The sequence below is a fragment of the Astatotilapia calliptera genome, unplaced genomic scaffold (assembly GCF_900246225.1).
Source record: "Astatotilapia calliptera unplaced genomic scaffold, fAstCal1.2 U_scaffold_45, whole genome shotgun sequence".
Classification (NCBI taxonomy): Eukaryota; Metazoa; Chordata; class Actinopteri; order Cichliformes; family Cichlidae; genus Astatotilapia; species Astatotilapia calliptera.
The window spans coordinates 48,975-70,225 of NW_020535784.1; the positions used below are offsets into that span (position 1 = coordinate 48,975).

At 43.1% G+C, this 21,251-nt stretch overlaps 2 protein-coding genes across 4 annotated transcripts in view; one reads left to right on the plus strand and one right to left on the minus strand.

Annotated features, from left to right (window-relative positions):
* Positions 1 to 212: 212 nt before the first annotated feature.
* The window catches only part of LOC113018147 (uncharacterized), an 87,552-nt gene continuing 66,513 nt past the window's right edge, over positions 213 to 21,251 (plus strand). For both annotated transcript variants that reach the window (XM_026161209.1, XM_026161208.1), the window contains exon 1: positions 213 to 457. The gene's annotated coding sequence lies outside the window, so the exon portion shown is untranslated. The remainder of the gene's footprint in view (positions 458 to 21,251) is intronic.
* Positions 15,351 to 20,833, minus strand: LOC113018148 (uncharacterized). Of its 2 annotated transcripts, none has more exons than XM_026161211.1 (5): positions 20,803 to 20,833; positions 18,628 to 18,724; positions 18,144 to 18,254; positions 17,529 to 17,695; positions 15,351 to 17,197 (listed from the first exon to the last, which is right to left on the minus strand). In XM_026161211.1, the coding sequence occupies exons 2-5, from the start codon at positions 18,715 to 18,717 to the stop codon at positions 16,735 to 16,737; spliced, it is 831 nt and encodes a 276-aa protein (XP_026016996.1). In that variant the 5' UTR covers positions 18,718 to 18,724; positions 20,803 to 20,833; the 3' UTR covers positions 15,351 to 16,734. The 2 variants fall into 2 exon arrangements, with proteins under 2 accessions (XP_026016996.1, XP_026016995.1); XM_026161210.1 differs by lacking the exon at positions 20,803 to 20,833 and adding an exon at positions 18,992 to 19,209.

Consider the following 21,251-nt stretch of genomic DNA (forward strand, 5'->3'; position numbering starts at 1 on the left):
ATCGATTTGTTGATCAATTATAATAAATGTTCTAACAGAGACTTGAAGGAGAGACACTATATTTAATAATCTACATTTAACTGTTTTATTCTTTGGTTTAGATGTGGATACTGTATCCCAGATAGCAAAATTCATATGGCCCGGATCTGGCCCACACAATGTGCTTACACATGGTCCATATACCACAAAGAATGATGGCCCTTTGGGGACGATCTGATTTCCTCGTGTCAGCATTGTTCCCACATCATCATAATTAATGTTGTTCCAGGTTCAACATTGCAAGTGACCAATCACCTTCTTGTGACGTCATTCCTTTGCGACTTCGAAATACCCGCCTTCGATTATTTCGAAATACAAGTGAAGAAGCGAAAAACCGCCGCCTGTCCGCCGAATTTGAAGTCAATTCGCCTGTCCGCCGAATTTGAAGTCAATTTAGGATACTTTCCTTTAATAAACGGTAAGCATTATACATATGTTCCTCACTTGGCTTGCTGTTTGTTTGCTAGCGATAGGCTACTTGACGACAGCATTAGCTAACCAGTGTTCTCTAGACCAGCGTTCCCCAACTTTTTGGGTGTTTCGTGGCCCGGGGGTTGGGTCAGGCAAAATTGCAGTAGCTTCCCTGATCATTTTACAAACATAAGTGAAGAGAATCTGGACTAAAAGGCCTAGACTTATGGTTGTGTGCTGAATCTATGAATCAAACTATCACCTGGAAACATAATTAACTGGTCCATAGCTGTGAAACTGGACATGAGTTCTTGATTCTATGGAGATTAACAGTAATCCAGAAATTTACAAATTTGTCCTGGTACATCACGTAAATGTTGTCCCAGGGACATCGCGTAAATGTTGTCCCTGGGACATTGTGTAAATGTTGTCCCTGGGACATCATGTAGAATTTGCCCTGGGACATCGTGTAGATGTTGTCCCTGGGACATCGTGTAGATGTTGTCCCTGGGACATCGTGTAATTGTTGTCCCTGGGACATCGTGTAAATGTTGTCCCTGGGACATCGTGTAGATGTTGTCCCTGGGACATCGTGTAGATGTTGTCCCTGGGACATCGTGTAGATGTTGTCCCTGGGACATCGTGTAATTGTTGTCCCTGGGACATCGTGTAAATGTTGTCCCAGGGACATCGTGTAGATGTTGTCCCTGGGACATCGTGTAGATGTTGTCCCTGGGACATCGTGTGATAGCTTGTAAATAATGGAATGAAAATTATTGATTGTTATTAACTTGTGAAAAAGAAGTGTAACAAATCCACATGTTATGTTCTTACACCCTTACAGAAACTGTGACTCCTTCACAATGTCAGGTAAATGTCAACTCATGTTGAATAATCAACCAATCAAGCCTTTTATTATCACATGCAATGTTACACGTACAACTGCAATGAAAATTTCACCCCCTTCTGACCATACATATATTGCTTAAACATCACATTGGGAAGACAGGTCGGAAACAGTTAGGAAGGTCAGAAAACAATTTAATTAATAGATGAGGAGGAGAAAAAAGAACTACAACCAGACAAAGCTCCTAGAAGACTGAAATGGATGATGGTTGCAGCATGCAAAAAGAAAATGATATCTGTTGACTACAGCATATGCTTTCTCACAGATTACCTTGTGGGAGTAGCTGGACCAAACTCTATTGGTATTTCAAGTTTGAAATCCCTGTTTGACCAGACTAACATTTCAGATGAGGTACCTCTTGACATAAAAATCCTTTTATGTTGTCATAAAACTAATGTTAAATTCTGCTTTAAATACACTTTATTGTACAATTTACTTAATGAATCGTATTCCTTAGTTCTGTTTTTATTTATATGTATTTATTTATTTGTTTTATAAGGTAATAGATGGCCTAATCTATTTGCAGTGTGAGGTATGTTGAAAAGCTTGTTTGATCATAATGACATAGCATGTTTACGTTTTTTGTAATGTATTTGAAAACATAGGTGTATTTATGTTATTTTTATAGAATTTCCCTCACATTTATCCAATACCAAGCCAAATCACTGGAAAAATTTTGGATGGGTCCACAAGAGCACAAAGTGCATACTTTTTGAAGGTATGACTTGGACTGTGGTAACTATGTTCTTATCACAAAGGGTTTATAAGTTGCCACTATAAACAAACAGCATTTTCCAAAATTGAAGCCTTGTCAGAAGAACCTGAAAAATACCTTTCTGAAACCTTTTCTGTGTAAAGACTTGCTCAAAAGCAATACACACAGATTAAAACATTTCTGTCTTGGCCAACTGATAAAGAACACCAAAAATTGAGTGGTGCGTGTTGAGTCTGTGGTCTTGATTTGTTTTGTACACACTATAGAAATTAATTAATGTAAACCAAAACTGACACTTTCTATATGTTTGTGTATCTGCAGAATTAATCACAAGTCTCACCTGACAAGCTTTTGCAGTTTTGCAGTGTCATTCTTGACAGAAAAACATACTTGTCACATTCTTTTTATTTCCAGAAAAACATCTTTCAGATGTATGAGAAATTGATTGGAGCCTGTCTGGAAAACGGCAGCCACTAGACCTTGTTTGTAAGTTGCACAGATTTTGCACTCTCTCTAGTGCATGATACTTTTCAGTGTCCCTCATTAGGAAAGCTCAAGGCCCAAGCCTACCATATCCATCTTTTTACAAAACAGTTTTGTGACATACCCAAGAGGACCATAGTCTATATGAATTCATTTGGCGAGTCGGAGGTCAGAAAAAGTGCGGTGTTGAAAAACTGGAGGTAATTAATTAACATATTTAACATAACATATTTAATTGAATTGAAATCATTACCGGACGTGGTTATTGATTTCTCTATATGCTTTTTATTTGTAATAACTGCGATCTCTCAGCTCATTTGCTTCAGCAAGAGGCTGCGCTGGAGAGTGGACCTTGTCACATGTGAGCCACCCACATCAACAGGATGGGAACTCATGTGGAGTGCATGTCATAATGGTACTGAAAACTATAGCTATTCTGCCCTCACTAGGGTGTAAAGCTGGTTTCTAGCTTGGCAGATAGCTAACAGGTCCACAATAAACATCCAGGAGTCAGCGGATACGTTTTAGATGTTTACTGTTGAAGCACTGTAAAACTGGTACAGAAACAAAAATAAAATATTACATTTCTGCTGTAATTGAATTTTCTTTACAACATCAAACATTAAGCCATGCACTACAATGTATATAACACATAAACACAAACGTATCCAAACCCTTTCACTGGTTATTAGGCTCACACATTTAGCGATTAGCTTAATGCTAACATTACATGGGAAATCCCATAGACGGGCTAACGTGTTAGCATCGCGGCCGTTTTTCCTCACAAAAGAAAGTTTTCCACACAAATCTCTAAACTGCTACACATAACTATCGCGGGAAAGCTTACAAAACAGATAGCAACTACTTACAGGCATGTGCTCTCTCAGGCTGAGCAAGAAAAAGTGAACAAAAAGTGGAATAGACGACAGTTTGTCTAAAGGACTGTTTTTCACTGGTGAGGTACTACGGCAAGTCTGCTGGTACAAAAAACACACACCCAAATGATCATGCCTGCCTTAAAGGGGCAGCACACTCCCCGCCTGGTATAGAGTACTATACCACTATGTCCCTCTGAGTAACAACACAACTTCAGTGGCGGGTCTCGAATACACCCTGGGGGTGCCTCCTTGAACAACTCTCACCTCCACTTTCCGGACCCTGCTGTCTCGACCCGGAAAGGTATTTACCACAAGCCCTGTGGGCCATTGATTTCGTTTAGCCTCCTTGTCCTTTAGGAGCACAACATCTCCAACTTGCAGGCTGGCTTGTTCTGCTTGCCATTTCCTTCTTGGCTGGAGTGTCGTCAGGTACTCTTGACGCCATCTTTTCCAGAATGAATCCGCAAGACTTTGAACTTGCTTCCACTGACTTCGGTAAAGATCCTTGAGGTCGATGTCTTCCAAGGGAGCAGACACGGAGTCCACCTTTTGTGTTAAAAGCATAGCAGGGGTGAGTATGGTCGGCATGTCTGGATCTGACGACACAGGGACTATTGGCCGGGCATTCATGATGGCTGCGACCTCTGCCATCAACGTGGTGAGCACTTCGTGTGAAAGATTAGGGGAATGCATCTTGAGTAAGATGCTATCCAAAATGCGGCGAGCCATCCCTATCATTCTTTCCCATGCTCCCCCCATGTGGGAGGAGTGTGGAAGATTGAAGTCCCACGTGCAGCCTTGGTCTCTGAGGTAAGAATGAAGTGTTGCATCTTCTGGGGTTATACCAAGTTCTTTACATGCACCGACAAAGTTTGTGCCTCGGTCTGAACAAAAGAGCTTTGCTGGACCTCTGATGGCAGTGAATCGCCTAAGCGCATTGATGAAGCTTGACGTAGACAGAGATTCTATCACCTCCAGGTGAACTGCCCTTGTTACTAAACAAGTAAACATAACAGCCCAGCGCTTACTCTCTGCAAGGCCTCCCCTCGTGCGACGGGCACAAACCGTCCATGGTCCAAAAACATCTAATCCAACTTGGGTGAAAGGAGGAGATTGGGTCAACCGATCAGCAGGTAAGTTGGACATTTTTTGTTTTTCCAGACTTCCTCTCAACCGCCTACAGACGACACACTTGTGTATGATACTTGATACAAGTCTTTTTCCTCCCAGAATCCACAGTCCAGCGGATCTGATGGCCCCTTCCGTGAAGTGCCTACCTTGGTGTACTACTTGCTCATGATAATACCGCACCAACAAGGTAGCAATGTGGTTGCTTTTGGGAATGATTATGGGATGTTTCTCTTCCCATGAGATTGCGGATAATGACGTGCGGCCACCAACTCTCAGTACACCATCTGAATCCAAGAAAGGGTCAAGTTTCCTGAGAGGGCTGCGTTTTGAGACAAGTTCTCCTTTGAACAGGCTCTTGAGTTCTTCTTTGAAGGCCTCGTGCTGTACAGTCTGTACAATTACTGTTCTTGCCTGTATATGCTCATCTACCTTTGTCAAATCTCCCTCCAGGATCTTAGCACAGGATCTGCCTTTCTGGATGAGCTTTGCTATGCCACATACAAGTGTCTTCCAGCTGGAAAAGCGCTCGAACCTGTGTGAACCAAGCTGTCTTTCAGAAGCTCCTGTCGCAAAGGCTGCTATTAGTGGACGCATGTCTGCATCCCCGTCTGGTTCAACGAGCTCAAAGAACTCTGGTGGGGTAAGTGCAACTCGCTCGTCGTTTTCAAGAAATGATGGCCCAGAAAACCAGTTTGTATCTCTCAACAGTGCAGCTGGAACTGGTCTGGTACCATGGTCAGCAGGATTTTGTTCTGAACTGACAAACTGCCACTGTTCAGGCTGCGAAGACTTCCGGATGCGTGCTACTCTGTTAGCAACATACACATAAAACCTCCGGTTGGCGTTGCAGATGTAGCCCAGCACAACTCTGGAGTCGGTGTAAAACTTCACTGTGTGGATTTCCACATCTAGCTCATCCCTCAAGATATCGGCCAGCTCAACTGCTAGTACAGCCGCACAAAGCTCTAGACGGGGCACAGTATGGGAATGCCGGGGTGCTAACTTAGATTTCCCCATGCAGAATCCTACAAGACAGTGTCCTTCATCATCAACTGCCCTGAGGTAGGCAACTGCAGAGATGGCCATGGTGGACGCGTCGCAAAAGACACATAACTCCCTGTGCCGTGTGGAAAGCAGAGAAACAGGTAGGTATGGCCTTGGTATGTGAAGTTGCTCGAGTGCCTTCAGTGAGTCTCTCCAAGACTTCCACTGTGCCACTTTTTCAGCAGGTATCGGGGTGTCCCAATCGCAATGCTCAGCGCATAACTCTCTGACTATAGCCTTGCCCTGGACTACTATAGGACCTGCAAACCCCAACGGGTCGAATATGCTGTTAACTGTGGAGAGAATACCTCTACGGGTAAAGGGCTTCTCCTCCTGGGAGACAAGAAAGGTAAAGCTGTCGGTTTGAAGGTGCCAGTTGAGACCTAAGCTTCTCTGCATAGGTAACGGATCCACACCTAGCTCTAGGTCTTTCAGCTCTTTAGCACGTTCCTCAGGCGGAAACGCCTCCACTACTACGTCGTGGTTGGAGGCTATCTTATGTAGCCGTATGTTGGAATCAGCCAACATCTCCTTGGTTTCCTTCAGGACTTGGATGGCATTGTCATCGGTGGGGAAGGAAGCAAGACCATCGTCCACGTAGAAGTTCTTTAGAACAAACTGCTTTGCTTCTGCACTCTGGTCTTCCTGTCCTTGCAAAGCTGCTCTTCTCAAGCCGTATATGGCAACAGCAGGAGAGGGGCTGTTGCCAAATACGTGCACGGCCATCCTATACTCTGTGATGCGCTTGGTGGGGTCATTGTCCTCGAACCAGAGGAAACGTAGGAAGTCTCTGTGATCGTGGCGGACTTTGAAGCAATAGAACATTTGTTCTATGTCTGCTGCCACCACTACAGGTTCCTTGCGGAAGTGGATGAGCACTCCTAAAAGTGAATTATTCAAGTCAGGGCCACTCAGCAGGATGTCATTCAGTGAGACACCATCCTGCTTAGTGCTGGAGTCGAACACTGCCCGTACCTGACCTGGTTTTCGCGGATGATACACTCCGAAGATTGGTAAATACCAGCACTCCTGTTCACCAGTGGGTGGTGGTACTGGTTCAGCATGACCTGCCTCAAAGATCTTCTGCATGAAGGCAATCATGTGTTCTTTCATATCTGGCTTCTTCTCCAGCATGTGCCGTAATGTCAAAAGACGCTTGACTGCTTGGGCTCGGTTGTTAGGGAGTTTGTGCCTTGGTTGCCTGAAGGGTAGTGGTGCCACCCAACTATTCGAGTCATCTATGAAGACCTCGTTGTCCATTATTTCTAGAAAGAGTTTGTCTTCCACAGACATAGCAGGTTTGTTGTCGTGTGGCGTTTGCCGGAAGACCCCTTCACCAAGGCCATCTTTCCCATCAAACAGGATTTCGGATGCGTTAGCTCCTAGAAACTGATGATGCTGCTCTGGAGTGTCAAGCTTCTCTTTGATGTGGAAACTGTTAGCGCAAGGGTCGAACAGAGAGGTACGACCGTTACTCAGCACGTTGCACCGATAGACGTTTACAAACTCTGGTTTGTGAGCTCTTCTGAGACAAACCTCTCCCACAATCACCCATCCCAAGTCGAGACGCTGGGCGTAGGGGGCATCGTGGGGCCCATTGCATCGCTCTCGAACCTTGTGTGCCTGTGGTACATCTCGACCGAGCAAGATCAGGATGCTTGCTGATGGATCTATAGCCGGGATTTTATCCACAACCCGCTTGAAATGTGGATAATGTCTGGCGATCTCAGGTGTGGGGATTTCAGACTTATCGTCAGGAAGCATGTCACATTCGATTAAGGTGGGGAGTGGAATGTGAGTCTTACCATCTAATGACTCCATGATGAAATTGTTAGCTCGGCGCCCTGTTGTTTCCATAACTCCTGAGCAGGTCTTCAAGGTGTATGCTGCTGCGCCCTCTGTAACTCCAAAAAGCTCAAAAAACTCTGTTCTTGCCAAAGACTTATTGCTTTGCTCGTCGAGAACAACGTACGCCTTAACAGCTTTCTCCCTCTGGCCAGCTGGATAAACTCTGACAAGACAGATTTTGGAGCACGACTTTACTCTGACGGAAGACCCACAAATGTCTGTGCATTTTGCTGTGACAGCTTGAGGAGCTTCTTCTCCTTGCTCCCCGCCTTGCTCTCTTGCGGTTACAGGAGTCTCTGATATCCAGGGGGCCGGCCCTGGGTGTAGCGCAGTAGGGTGGTTCTCACTCTTGCACTCTCTGCACTGAACGTTTTTGTGGCAGTCTTTCGCTAGATGAGTGAACGAAGCACAGCACTTAAAGCAAATATTATTCTCTCTAAGATAAGCTTTCCTTTCATCCAAAGATTTACTCCTAAACCCACGACAGTTTCTGAGGGGGTGTGGTTTGTTATGGAGTGGGCATTGTTCATCTGGTTCGGCCCTCCTCTTCCCTGAGGGGCTGGCTTGCATGCTTTTAGAGTTTGAGGAGACTTCTGTCTTTTTGACAGAAATGGGTATTTTCATGTTTGATTTGAAGGGGTGTTCTGGCTTCCCCGTCCTCCAACCACTTGTAAGAAGGGCAAAGCTTGGATCATTGAGCATTTTGGCTTGATCACAAACAAACTTTGCGAAGAAGGAGAACGGTGGGTAAGACGCTTGATGATTTTCTTTGTAACGAGATGCTAAAGAGACCCACTTGTCATGCAGGGAGTATGGCAACTTTTGGATGATTGGAGTGATGCCCCGAGATGTGTCCAGGTTACTGAGGCCTGGTAGGAACCCATTGGCTCTGGCGGCTTCAAGCTCCAAGAGAATGTCTCCCAGCTCTCTCAGCTTTTGATTTTCTCGATTTGAGATTCTTGGAAAATCATCCAGTTTCTTTAGGAGAGCTTCTTCAATTGCTTCTGGCGATCCATAGCAGTCTTCCAACCTTTGCCATACCATTCTTACACCTGCAGCTGCATCGTGTATGTGGACTGCTCGTATCCTCTTAGCATGCTCTGATGACTTTGGTCCCAGCCATTTACATAGCAGATCAAGCTCCTCTCTTGACGTCAGTTTTAAGTCCTCTGTAGAACTGTGGAAAGATTGCTTCCAGGCCCAATAATTTTCTGGCTGATCGTCGAACCTTAACAGCCCAGAGCTTATCATCTCTCGCCGTATTAGATACTTGGCCAAGTCTGTGGTCGATGATGAAGTGGGCTCGTCAGTCCTGGCAGCACCTGTATGAGACTGAGGCGGTTGGTAGCTACTGCTGTATTGTCTCATATCATGTGACTGTGTCTGGTGTCTGTAGGTATCCCTGGATGGATTTAAGCTGTGTGAATGTTCTTGCTTGAACGGGGCTGTCCTGCAGGGGCTTTGAGTACGAGGGTAAAAGGGAGTGGCATCTTGACTCAATTTGGATGTTCTCTGAACAGGCAAGTCGTATTTGCTGATCTCATCACTGTCGACTGGTAGTTGGTGCATCAGAGTTGGTATGAGTTCTGGTAGCTGTGAGTTTTGGTGAGGTTCAGGACTTGGATTACGCTCAACGTATTCATTTTTTAGGCTAACCCGATCTAACTCCCCAAATTCGTTTTCAACGGCTGCTTCAAGAACATTCGCTTCAGCAATGGCAGCTGCAGCCGCGCTCTCAAGCCTCAAGGTATGCAAACTGGCTTGCAGCTCTGCTTTCTTCCTAGCAGCCTCAGCTGCTGCTTTTTGTTGATCTTCCTCAATATATGCTTGTGCTTTTAACATATCTGCCTCTTTTTGTGCAAATAGTGCTTGAGCACGTGCAGCTTCTGCTTTTGCCCGTGCTCTGGCTGCAATGGCACTGGCTGAAGAGCGCTGACTGGCACGTGAGGTGTTGGAGCATATTGACCGCGTCTCAAGCGTGTCGTCGTTACTATCCATTGTAGCTTAGAAGAAACAGAAGAAACTGTGTTCCACGCAGATCCACTTTTCTGTAGGTAGCCGTGTTGGGACGATGCCTTTTTACTATTCTGCCCTCACTAGGGTGTAAAGCTGGTTTCTAGCTTGGCAGATAGCTAACAGGTCCACAATAAACATCCAGGAGTCAGCGGATACGTTTTAGATGTTTACTGTTGAAGCACTGTAAAAAGGCATGTGCTCTCTCAGGCTGAGCAAGAAAAAGTGAACAAAAAGTGGAATAGACGACAGTTTGTCTAAAGGACTGTTTTTCACTGGTGAGGTACTACGGCAAGTCTGCTGGTACAAAAAACACACACCCAAATGATCATGCCTGCCTTAAAGGGGCAGCACAATAGCTTTAACCTATATAAGTAATGTTTACATTTTTGCCTATTCAGTTTTTAAAGCCTTAGAGGCAGGATGGTAAAATCTCAATTTTTTTTGTAGATTGAACCATTTCAGCAGTAATGCTTTGCTTTGGTTGCTCTGTTTTTTTTTTTTTTTCTCGGGGGGGTTAAAAACAAACAAACATTTCTTTGTTAATCTAATTCTTTTTGTTCTTTTTTTTTTTTTTTTTTCTTCTTCGTCAATTATTAGTTTGCCCAATCTCTCATTGAGGGTAAAACACACATGGAGGAGTACAACACTGAAATCACAAAGCTCAGGTCCCGACTTTGCCACTACTTATTTTCCTCAATAGGTAAAGATAAAATTAGCCGCCTTCTTTTTCTCTAACATTGGAAAATGTAACTTGTACTTAAACAAATTATATTTTGCAGATCGAACTAGGAAGTGCAGTCAGTGCTGGTTCGTGATTGCAGCCAAAGACCGGGTACACTATGACATGTCCTTAGCCATATAGATTGTTTATTTAATGGACTTTGTTCATTTATTTTTTGTTTGTTTGTTTCTTTTTTTTTTAAATTCACAGGTGCAGTGCCAGAAATGTGGTGCATACAAGCACATGCGTTGTTCAAAGTCTGTTTGTGGCATCTGTATCTTCTGTGAGAGTAAGTCACAATATAACTAAACAATGTCCAAAAATGTTTAAAGTGAAAAAAACTTCGTAATTTTGCCTTTGCACACCAGGACTGTGTAATTAAAGTGGACGTTTTAAGATCCAGTTTTTACACAAAACTATTTTAGACATAACTGTGTCGTATTGTGGGGATTTCCCAACACAATTAAATTGATATAGTGCTGTTTATATCATTCTTCGTTATGTAACAGCACAGTGCAGCACAGCAGAGGGAAAGGAGTTGTGCAGCATAGTAGGTGGCTATACAGGAGGAGCAATAGAAGTAGCCAGTGAAGAATGTCATCAGGGAAAGCATCAGGCAGTGAATGACAAAGGAAAAGTTCCTAAGGGAGAGAACATCTGCAGCAAATCGACAAGTAACAGTGAGATAGGAAGACTGACAGTCAGAGATGAAGGTACACAGACTGAAAGAGATGAAGGTACACAGACTGAAAGAGATGAAGGTACACAGACTGAAAGAGATGAAGGCACACAGACTGAAAGAGATGAAGGCACACAGACTGAAAGAGATGAAGGTACACAGACTGAAGACAAAGAAAAAGAAAGTATACGGCACAAGTCTGAGTACAGATAATGCTGCTGCTGCTGATGTTGACAGGATCGATGCAGATGCAGAATTTCAAACTGATTCAGAAGGAACTAGTACAGTTTACAGAGTGCATGGTCGCTTATCTGTACCAAGCTCAAAAAAGAAAACCTACACAATAACAGAAGACGAGATCAAGCGCAGAATCCAAGCAGAGGTTTGATTGGGGTAGGTATACATTTCGTGATTTTGATGTCACCTGAAATAAATCCGGGTTACTCATATCAATGAAGTGACAATGTGGCTGGAAATTGTGCATTTGCTGCAACATATACACAATTACACCATGTAAACAAAAGCATTTAACTTTGTGCACGCGTGTGTGTCTCTCTCTGCTCTTTTGGTGTTTGCACTTTTTCTTTTTTAGGGCCGTAAAGCCAAACTGCCCACAATGATTCTTGACAGGCCTAAGAAGGCCAAAACTAAAGTAACAGTGTTTAGTGTTCTGAGTGAAGAGGAGGCTGGGGAGCTAGCCCTCGGGTTTGCCGGAAGATTGGCCTGCGATGTCACAACAGACATGGTCTGTAAAGGCATCGACCATTCAAGTGCTGATATGACAAAGTAAGTTAGTAAAACAATATGAAAGTTGTATCTTTTTTGGTATTATTTGTCATTTCCCCGTATTTGGGTTATTGGTGTAACATTGTTAATCTTACTTTCTAATAACAGACAGACTCTTCTCAAAATCCAACACAACCTTAAACATGAGCTGACTGATTCCTCAACCTTCAGTTTGCTGACACACTTTTAAGATGGCGGCGCGCACAGACGCAGCGGCCCGGAGCTCCTACACTTTTGCACTTTTGGTGGTACTGTGTATTATTTCACACAGTCTGGGGTTACTTCAATACAACAGAGATGATCTACTACAACTAAGCCGTGGAGATCTTCAACTAACATCCGAGTATCTCATCCCCCCGGAGATCGTTAAGCAACCCCCGGGGCTACCCGCAACAGCAAGCCGCAGGAGGAGACGTTGCGAGCGGAGGCAGAAGAGAGGCAAGCGGGGAGGCCTGTGGGCACGGCTAAAGACTAGTCCGTTTAAACCACCACTCCCGATCATATTCCTCTCCAACGCCCGTTCAATCCGTTACAAACTGGATGAAATACGACTGCAGATCGCCACTCGACGGACTTTTAATAACTGTTCGTGCATGATTTTCACTGAAACCTGGCTGGACAGCGCCATTCCCGATGCGGCTATCGATCTAGCAGGCCGCACCGCCTATCGAGCCGACAGGTCTGCGGACTCGGGTAAGAAGACTGGCGGGGGGCTGTGCATCTATATTAACAACCTTTGGTGCACGAACGTCACGGTAACGGAAAAACTGTGCAGTACAGAGGTAGAACTGTTGGTGTTAAAGTGCCGTCCATTCTATCTCCCTCGGGAATTTTCTGCCGTTTACATCTGCGCTGTTTACATTCCACCAGATGCTAATGCTAAGCTAGCGTTAGCACAATTGAGCAGCAGCATCAATAACAGCCTGGTAGCACACCCGGACAGTGTCTTTATTGCGGCTGGGGATTTTAACCACGCGGACCTGAAATCTGTACTTCACAATTTCCACCGTAATGTGAAGTGTGCTACCAGAGGAGATAGAACGTTGGACCAGGTGTACACCAACATGGCGAATGCGTACAGAGCCCAGGCTTATCCCCACCTGGGTCTGTCAGACCATCTCTCCCTTCTGCTACACCCAATATACACACAAAAGATCAAGAGCACTGGGATTACAACCAAAACCGTGAGAACATGGCCGCAGGACGCTATTCCGATGCTTCAGGACTGTTTCCACTGCACAGACTGGGATGTATTCAAGGTGCAGGACACTGACAATCGTGTCGCATTGGACAGTTACACCGCCACTGTCTTGGACTACATCTGTTTCTGTGTGGACAATGTAACAACTTGGAAACGATTCCGTGTGTTCCCTAATAATCCACCCTGGATGACACACGGAGTTCAACAACTTATTCGAACAAGGAACAACGCTTTCAAATCCGAGGACCAGGAGGCATACAGTGCTGCCAGGGCCAACCTGAGAAGAGGCATCAAGACTGCCAAGCAGCAGCACAGGAGGCGTATCGAGGCCAGGTTTGAGAACAACACAAACCCAAGGCAGGTCTGGGAGGGCATCAGGGCTATCACGGACTACAAAAGAAGAACACCATCACCCTCAGCCGACAGTTCTACTCTGGCTGAGGATCTAAATCTCTTTTATGCCCGTTTTGACAGGGAGAACACCGACCCTGTCCTGTCCCCTCTCCCCTCAACCGACCCTGCTCCGGTCCTGAGCACTCATGAGCTGAGGCGTGTGTTCCGGAGCATTAACACCAGGAAGGCGGCCGGGCCGGATGGAGTGCTGGGCCGGGTGCTAAAAGACTGTGCTGCGGACCTGGCGGACGTCTTCACCTCTATATATAACACCTCGTTGTCCTGTTCACTGGTACCATCCTGTTTCAAAGCAGCAACCATCGTTCCCATCCCAAAACAGTCAAATGTCACATGTCTGAACGATTTCAGACCTGTGGCACTCACCCCCATTCCCGCCAAATGCCTGGAGAGACTGGTCATTAAACACATCAGAGCTGCTTTTCCACCATCCCTGGACTCGCACCAGTTTGCATACAGGGAGAACCGGTCAACCGAGGATGCGATCGCCACAGTGCTGCACACATTACTAAAGCACTTGGAACACAGGAACACCTATGCACGGCTCCTCTTTGTAGACTACAGCTCGGCTTTTAATACCATCCGGCCATACAAACTCCGTCCCAAACTCCACCAACTGGGACTTAACTCCTCTCTGTGCAACTGGATTGTGGACTTCCTCACTAACCGTAGACAGAGTGTCAGAGTGGGTAAGAACACCTCTTCCACCCTTGTGGTCAACACCGGTGCCCCTCAGGGGTGTGTTCTGAGCCCTCTGCTATACACTCTCTTCACCCATGACTGTATTTCCTCCTGCGCGTCCAATCTCATTGTTAAGTTTGCAGATGACACTACAGTGCTCGGACTTATATCCAACAATGATGAGACAAACTATAGGACAGAGGTGCAACAACTAGAGTCATGGTGCCACGACAATAACTTGGTCTTAAACACCAAAAAGACCAAGGAGATCATTGTAGATTTCCGGAAGAGGGGTCATAACAACCATCTGCCTCTCTTCATTGGCAGTGAGGCGGTGGAGAGGGTGAGCAGTTTTAAATTCTTGGGGGTAACTGTGACCGAGGACCTGTCCTGGGGCAACCATATCACCTCAGTTGCACGGAAGGCCCAACAGCGCCTCTACTACCTGAGGAGACTGCGGAGCGCACACATTCCCAGATCTCTGATGTTGAACTTCTACAACTGTGCCATCAGCAGCGTTCTGACGTATGGATTTCTAGTGTGGTTCCCCAGCTGCACCAAGGCCGATCAGCAAGCACTCCAGCGGGTGGTGAAAGAAGCTGGCAGAATTATTGGAACAAGTCTGCCAGAGATCAGTAATATCTTCCCCACTCGCTGTCTGAGGAGGGTGCACAGTATCCTGCGGGACCAACATCACCCTGCGCGCCACCTTTTCCATCTGCTGCCCTCAGGGAGAAGGTACAGGTCTTTGTTTGTTTGAGTTCTGCCTGTCTTTTCTATTAAAGATTTGGACTTTTGGACTATTAGTGGACCTCGTAGGTTTTTATTCTGTTCAATTGGTAATTGACTGGGTTTAATTTAGTGGCCTGGAAAACAGGCCGGAGGGGTCTGGTCATTTTAACCCCCTAAGACCCGAAATCTTCCATGGCATGCATTTTTAATTTCTCTTTGATATTTGGGCCGATTGGAACCCGATGAATGTAAAAACAAAGAATTACCAGGTTTTGTTTTTTTTACCTAATTTTTGTTTCTGAGAAAAATGAGAGCCACATATGAGGACATTAATTTGAAATTTCGATAGAACAGTTGCAGTATAATGTCCTCATAACTGTATATCAGGCACTTGTTGATCAAGATTTAGTATTTTGGTCTAAATAACCCAAAATGTGATGTCCACATGTGTGGACGCCAGGCTGGAGTAAAGTGTTAGAGCTATTTATACCTATGTAAACTTTTATACACTGGTTTTTACCTGTCTTGTTTCAGAAAGGTTTAAAAGGGTAATGTCCACAGTTTATAATTTTTGAATTCAACATATTTTATTAAAGTAATTGAGCTTGAACACAGAAAAAACTGAATCAAATAATCATAAAATCAAATCACTTGCACGATACTGAAGTCTAATCTACTCTGAGCTAATGCCGGTTTCCAACACTAATGATCGGGTGAAGGAGAGAGATGAGGGTGTGCACGGCCACTGGTGCTCTTATCCCTGTTCTTTGTGATACAATCCAACAGGAAAGCAGTCAAACCCTTGGACATTAGCCAAGTTAACGTTCACAAATATATACACACAGAGGAACTCTGAGCCCCAATGTCAGCATTAGCACAAACATGCCACTTCATACCAAATCTCAGTGTGAGGTCAGGTGTTAGTCTCATTCCATTATTCTGGCTATATTTTCTTACTCATTACTATTAAACTTATACTTAAGACTAACTATTAACAAAATCACACCCCAATAACTCTGTTATTACACTTTGTATTTAATCATAAAAAGGCTGGATGTTGAAACCTTTTACTTCTATTTTGTATGAGCCAGGATTCTCAACAGCTGATACTCTATGTCCAAAAAGTGACAGGTATCGTTTTATGGAGCAAAAAACTTAAGAGCGCATATTTTATAAATAATACCAACAATTACAAATGCAGACCTTTAATAGTAATAAGTAATCCTTTATTTATAATGCATAGCAATATAAAAATAGTAACATATGAAAATATTACAATGGGCACAGATGAATTTGTATCAAAAACAGCAACCAAGCCAACGTAATGAATAACACACATAAATAACAACTGCTTGAGAGAGCAAACAATTTCTTTTCATCTGTTCCTTGGCAGAAAGTTAAGACAGCTATTCAGCTTTAGGTTTCAATAAACAGAAGTAATGGATGCAGTCCCTTTGAAATGTCACACAAAAGTCTACTTGTGCATATACTTAGCTTTAACTCTTCTCTTTTTTGTTTTGTATTCCAAAAGGTTTTCATTTTCTCCAGAGGATGTCTCTCTTTCAGTGGTTATCGACTGTTCACATTCATTTTCACAGACTGTTGGAATGTCGATGCTGGCCGAACGTTTCTTGCTAGAATGCAATGGCCTAATTTTGCGTGCATTATCTGTCGTCTTTATTTCGTACTGGCATATACTTTTGCCTACTTGTTTTGTTTTTAAGACATTTGTATGCAGTTCATCTATCATTGCAGTAATACCCTCTGGAATGAATGCCCACTGTTTAACTGTGTCTAAAACAGCATTTAGTTTTCCAACCGCATCTTCTGTGCATTTTTTGTCTGTGCTTTCAACTACAGGAGTGTCATTCAAAGTTGATAGAGGACTTTTCAGAGAGTTTTTCATTTGTTTAAAATGGCTACAAGCCACCTTCAGGCAAGCACATGTGTTATAGAGAGAGAACGTACAACAAGTGCACTGAAGTGTTTCAGCCGATGCAAAAAAACACAGATTTCCAAACAAACTTGGCATTTTTATCACTTTCAAGTCCTCACAGTGTACAAAGTAATGCCTTTCTTTCACTGCAATTCTTGCCAAGGTCTGTTTCCATGTTTGGATAGATGTCATTGTCAGCCTCTGCTAATTTTGCAAGTAGCACTAGATGCTTGCAAAGAAGTCCTCGTAAGCCATATGTACAGTTGCAGTAGGACTCAACAGGGCAGACATCATACACCATGTCTTCTCTTGACTCAGATGGGACTTGATATGCATTAACTCCATGGCTGTTCTTGACTGTAATTTTAAGAGCCCAACCACTTTCCATCAGTCTTGAAGCAGAGTCTGAAACTTGAGACAAGGTGTCAGCAAACCTGTTTTTCATGCGGCCCACATCTTGCAGGGTTTTTATGACTGAGAAGTAGTCGTCGGCCTTCCCTAGGAGCACTTCAATCAGATCATCCAGACGCCTATTCTTGTAGCCAGATAAAAACTGGTATTTCAGGCGGTGGAAAAATCTGAAAAACAGTTATTTGAAATGATTAGTAACTGTAATTGAAGGAATTTAAAGTTTTAATCAAGACTGTATTATTTTTTAAAAATTGGAATACCTATTGCACACGTCTTTTATAAAGGAATGCTCTGTGCCGGTTTAGCTGATTTAGGCAAATCCACCTACTCTGTTTTTTGTTGTGATAACATAAAAAACGCTGCTAGAATTTAAAGGATTTGCCTAAAACCTGTTCTGGCAATGACATGACGAACCTACTCAGTTTAGCCTCTTGGATTAAAGCATAATATCTTTTTTTCAGCAATACAATCGAATGAGGTCAAAATAATAAATCATACCTTTCAATCACATTGTTTGTTTCAGAACGAGCGTGACTGAAGCGACGGCCGTAGTCACACCACATGTGGCCAATGCCTTCCCAGTGCTTCTGAAAATACTGGCACACCAAAGGGTATTGCTTAAATGTCTGGCAGAACTCTGCTGATGTGGCTTTAAAGTCGTCCTCCTAAGAGAATTGGATGCAACAGAATATATTTCAATCCATTTAACAGACCTATTGAAATCTTTAATATTATGTATTGAAGCCCTTTTCCTTTTATTGAATAACATTAAGAATTTTAAGTTATTAATAATATGTCGTGTTTTTGTATTAAGAAGCAATTATTTCTTCCCTTACAATGGCTAAGAAGGAACACTAAACCTATAAGCATATTTGGTTTCAGCATCTGTCTGTGAAAGAATCCCACTCACAAGTTCTACTGCACAGTGGGTGACACAATGATGTTCTGCACAGCTTAAGTACTTGTTTTGATAAGCAAGATAAGAAGCCAGTTTTAGAAATTGTTTCAAAAATCTATTTTGTATCTCTCTGTAACTTTTTTTAGCAACTGAAAGTTATTATGCTCTTAGTGTAATCAAGAAATCAAAATGTGAAATAGACAAATTACACTTACAGATGTGCAAGCTTTCAGCTTACAAAAGAAAGAAATGATTTCATTTCTCTTTTGGGTGTTAGAAAGCCCATGGACCCCGGACTCTGATTTTGAAAGCCATCGATTAACAGCCTGTGAATGTAAGAGAAAAAAAGTTAATCTGGAGAGAGAGACAGAGGAGCAGCTGTACAAAAAGCATAAAAGAAAGCTGACGTCCAAAAATAACTTTGTCACTCACTGGACAAGAGGACCTGTGCATTACAGAAATCAACCAGGCAAACATATTTTTAAATGTCAAAAAGAGCTTTGGGAAGCAGCCACCAGAAGATGAGTGCACTGTGGTCTTAAATGGATGGACATAGTCACTCAACATTTTATCCCTTTATATTCATTAACCTGAGTAGGTGAATATCACAATGAGGCAAATCATAACAACAGGACCCTGTTGTAAAAATGTGTTTCAGGTGCATCTTAGACAACGTGAAAAGAAAACAATGTGGTTTACCTGCAAGACATGGTACCAGCATAGAAGGATAGCTGACTCTGGAAAAACCTTCTGCAAAGCATTTATTTCCGCAAAGTCTTTGTCAACCATAAATGCTCTACAGAAAAAAAGAAAACACTAAATGAGATTAAACAGTATGAAAATGTTTTGCTATCTCAAAGCACCACTTCAATGCCAAATTAAACATTTCAACTCACAAGTAGATATATAAAATACTGCATACAGCCTATAGGAATAGCTTTAACAACTGGAAAGGAAAGTTTTTTGCAGCCCATGCTGCAGCTATAGCATTAGATTCTGGCATGTTATAACTTTTTTGAAAAGGAATTATTTCAAAATTAATAGCTGTCAATGTATTATTTACCTCGGGGAAGTTGGGAAATGCTCACAAACTATTCCAAGAACAGTTTCCAGGGTTTTCTGACTTTCGTTGCTGACAATAGCATAGGCCACAGGGACTCCATGCCCATGATCATCTCTTACAACAAGTGTGAATAAGGGAAATGAATACTGGTTAACGCAGTGCGTGGTGTCAACAAATACTAACTGTTTTGCATAGTTCTCCATGTTTGATTTCATTACAGGTGTCTACAAAACAATCATTAGTTCTTGGTCAGATGTGTATGGTTGATAGAAGAGAACATGTTCTTGATGTTTTCCATTAAGTAAGGTATGTACACATTGACTGTCTCCACAGTTAAAGTGCTTCTTCCTCATCATGCAGGTTCTAACACTGTCAATGTCACGTGGTGTGACAAAATGCTCTGTTGTGAAGATCTCTGTGTCCATGTTCTTTGGCCCATTTATGACATTCAGTTAGTAGATGGCTGGCTTAGTTCCAAGGGAAAGCAGTTCCTCAATCTTCCTCCTCAAGTCACTGGAAATATTGTTGAAATGTGCGTCTTTTGGGTCCGAAGGATCATGCCCATCATGCTTATCATATGTACGCTGCACGATGACTGTGTGGTCTTTCCAACATTTGAGTACTTTAAATGAAACATAGGCCTTACAGCCCACTGCTCTGTAGCTGTTTCGACTTTTTTCCCAGCTCTGATGCAGTTGAATTTGTAATAGTCTCTTTTCCTGTCTTTACCTGAGGCAACATTTAAACATTTATAATGTCCATGAAGGGTTAATGAGTTCAATTTTTCTAACACAACACTGAATGGGTCCTCCTGGCATTGTGACACATGCACACAAAGTTGTGTGTCTTTTCCAGTTCTTTTTTTTTCGTCATTCAGAACACTTCTTCTAATTATGTCGTCCATTTCTGGTGGAAAAATAACGAAGGTTTAATTAGTCAATATTCATTAATTCATTTTAACTTGTTTTGGGGTTTTTTGCAATACAATGTAAATATTAAATATAATATTAAAATATATATATATATATATATATATATATATATATATATATATATATATATATATATATATATATATATATATATATATATATATATATATATATATATATATATATATATATATAAAATAATATAAAACAAACAGGGGCTAAAAGAAGCTAAACTTTCATATGGTATGTCTCTGGCAACTTTAACATGATGTCCCTGGGACAACATCTACGCGATGTCCCTGGGACAACATCTACGCGATGTCCCTGGGACAACATCTACGCGATGTCCCTGGGACAACATCTACGCGATGTCCCTGGGACAACATCTACGCGATGTCCCTGGGACAACATCTACGCGATGTCCCTGGGACAACATCTACGCGATGTCCCTGGGACAACATCTACGCGATGTCCCTGGGACAACATCTACGCGATGTCCCTGGGACAACATCTACGCGATGTCCCTGGGACAAATTTGTAAATTTCTGGATTACTGTTAATCTCCATAGAATCAAGAACTCATGTCCAGTTTCACAGCTATGGACCAGTTAATTATGTTCCCAGGTGATAGTTTGATTCATAGATTCAGCACACAACCATAAGTCTAGGCCTTTTAGTTCAAATTCTCTTCACTTATGTTTGTAAAATGATCAGGGAAGCTACTGCAATTTTGCCTGACCCAACCCCCGGGCCACGAAACACCCAAAAAGTTGGGGAACGCTGGTCTAGAGAACACTGGTTAGCTAATGCTGTTGTCAAGTAGCCTATCGCTAGCAAACAAACAGCAAGCCAAGTGAGGAACATATGTATAATGCTTACCGTTTATTAAAGGAAAGTATCCTAAATTGACTTCAAATTCGGCGGACAGGGGAATTGACTTCAAATTCGGCGGACAGGGGAATTGACTTCAAATTCGGCGGACAGGCGGTGGTTTTTCGCTTCTTCACTTGTATTTCGAAATACTCGAAGGCGGGTATTTCGAAGTCGCAAAGGAATGACGTCACAAGAAGGTGATTGGTCACTTGCAATGTTGAACCTGGAACAACATTAATTATGATGATGTGGGAACAATGCTGACACGAGGAAATCAGATCGTCCGCCCTTTGGTGGCCCAGAGCTGGTTTGCCAGAGGTGGCCCACACATGGGCCAGCACAAATCCAGTTGCAGACACACTGGTGGTCCTGTGCTGGCCCATCTGTGGCTCACCTCTGGCAAACCTGGTCTGGGCCACCAAAGGGCCGTCATTCTTTGTGGTATGTGGGCCAAG

Bases quoted from the DNA above. Each gene is read 5' to 3' on its own strand.
- LOC113018148 (XM_026161210.1), bottom strand. From the start codon at position 19,206: ATGAAATCAAACATGGAGAACTATGCAAAACAGTTAGTATTTGTTGAC. The intron at 18,725-18,991 runs GTAAATAATACA...TTTTTTCTGTAG, and splicing joins CATTTCCCAACTTCCCCGAG to AGCATTTATGGTTGACAAAG. The intron at 17,696-18,143 runs GTAAGTGTAATT...CAATTCTCTTAG, and splicing joins AGCTGAAAGCTTGCACATCT to GAGGACGACTTTAAAGCCAC.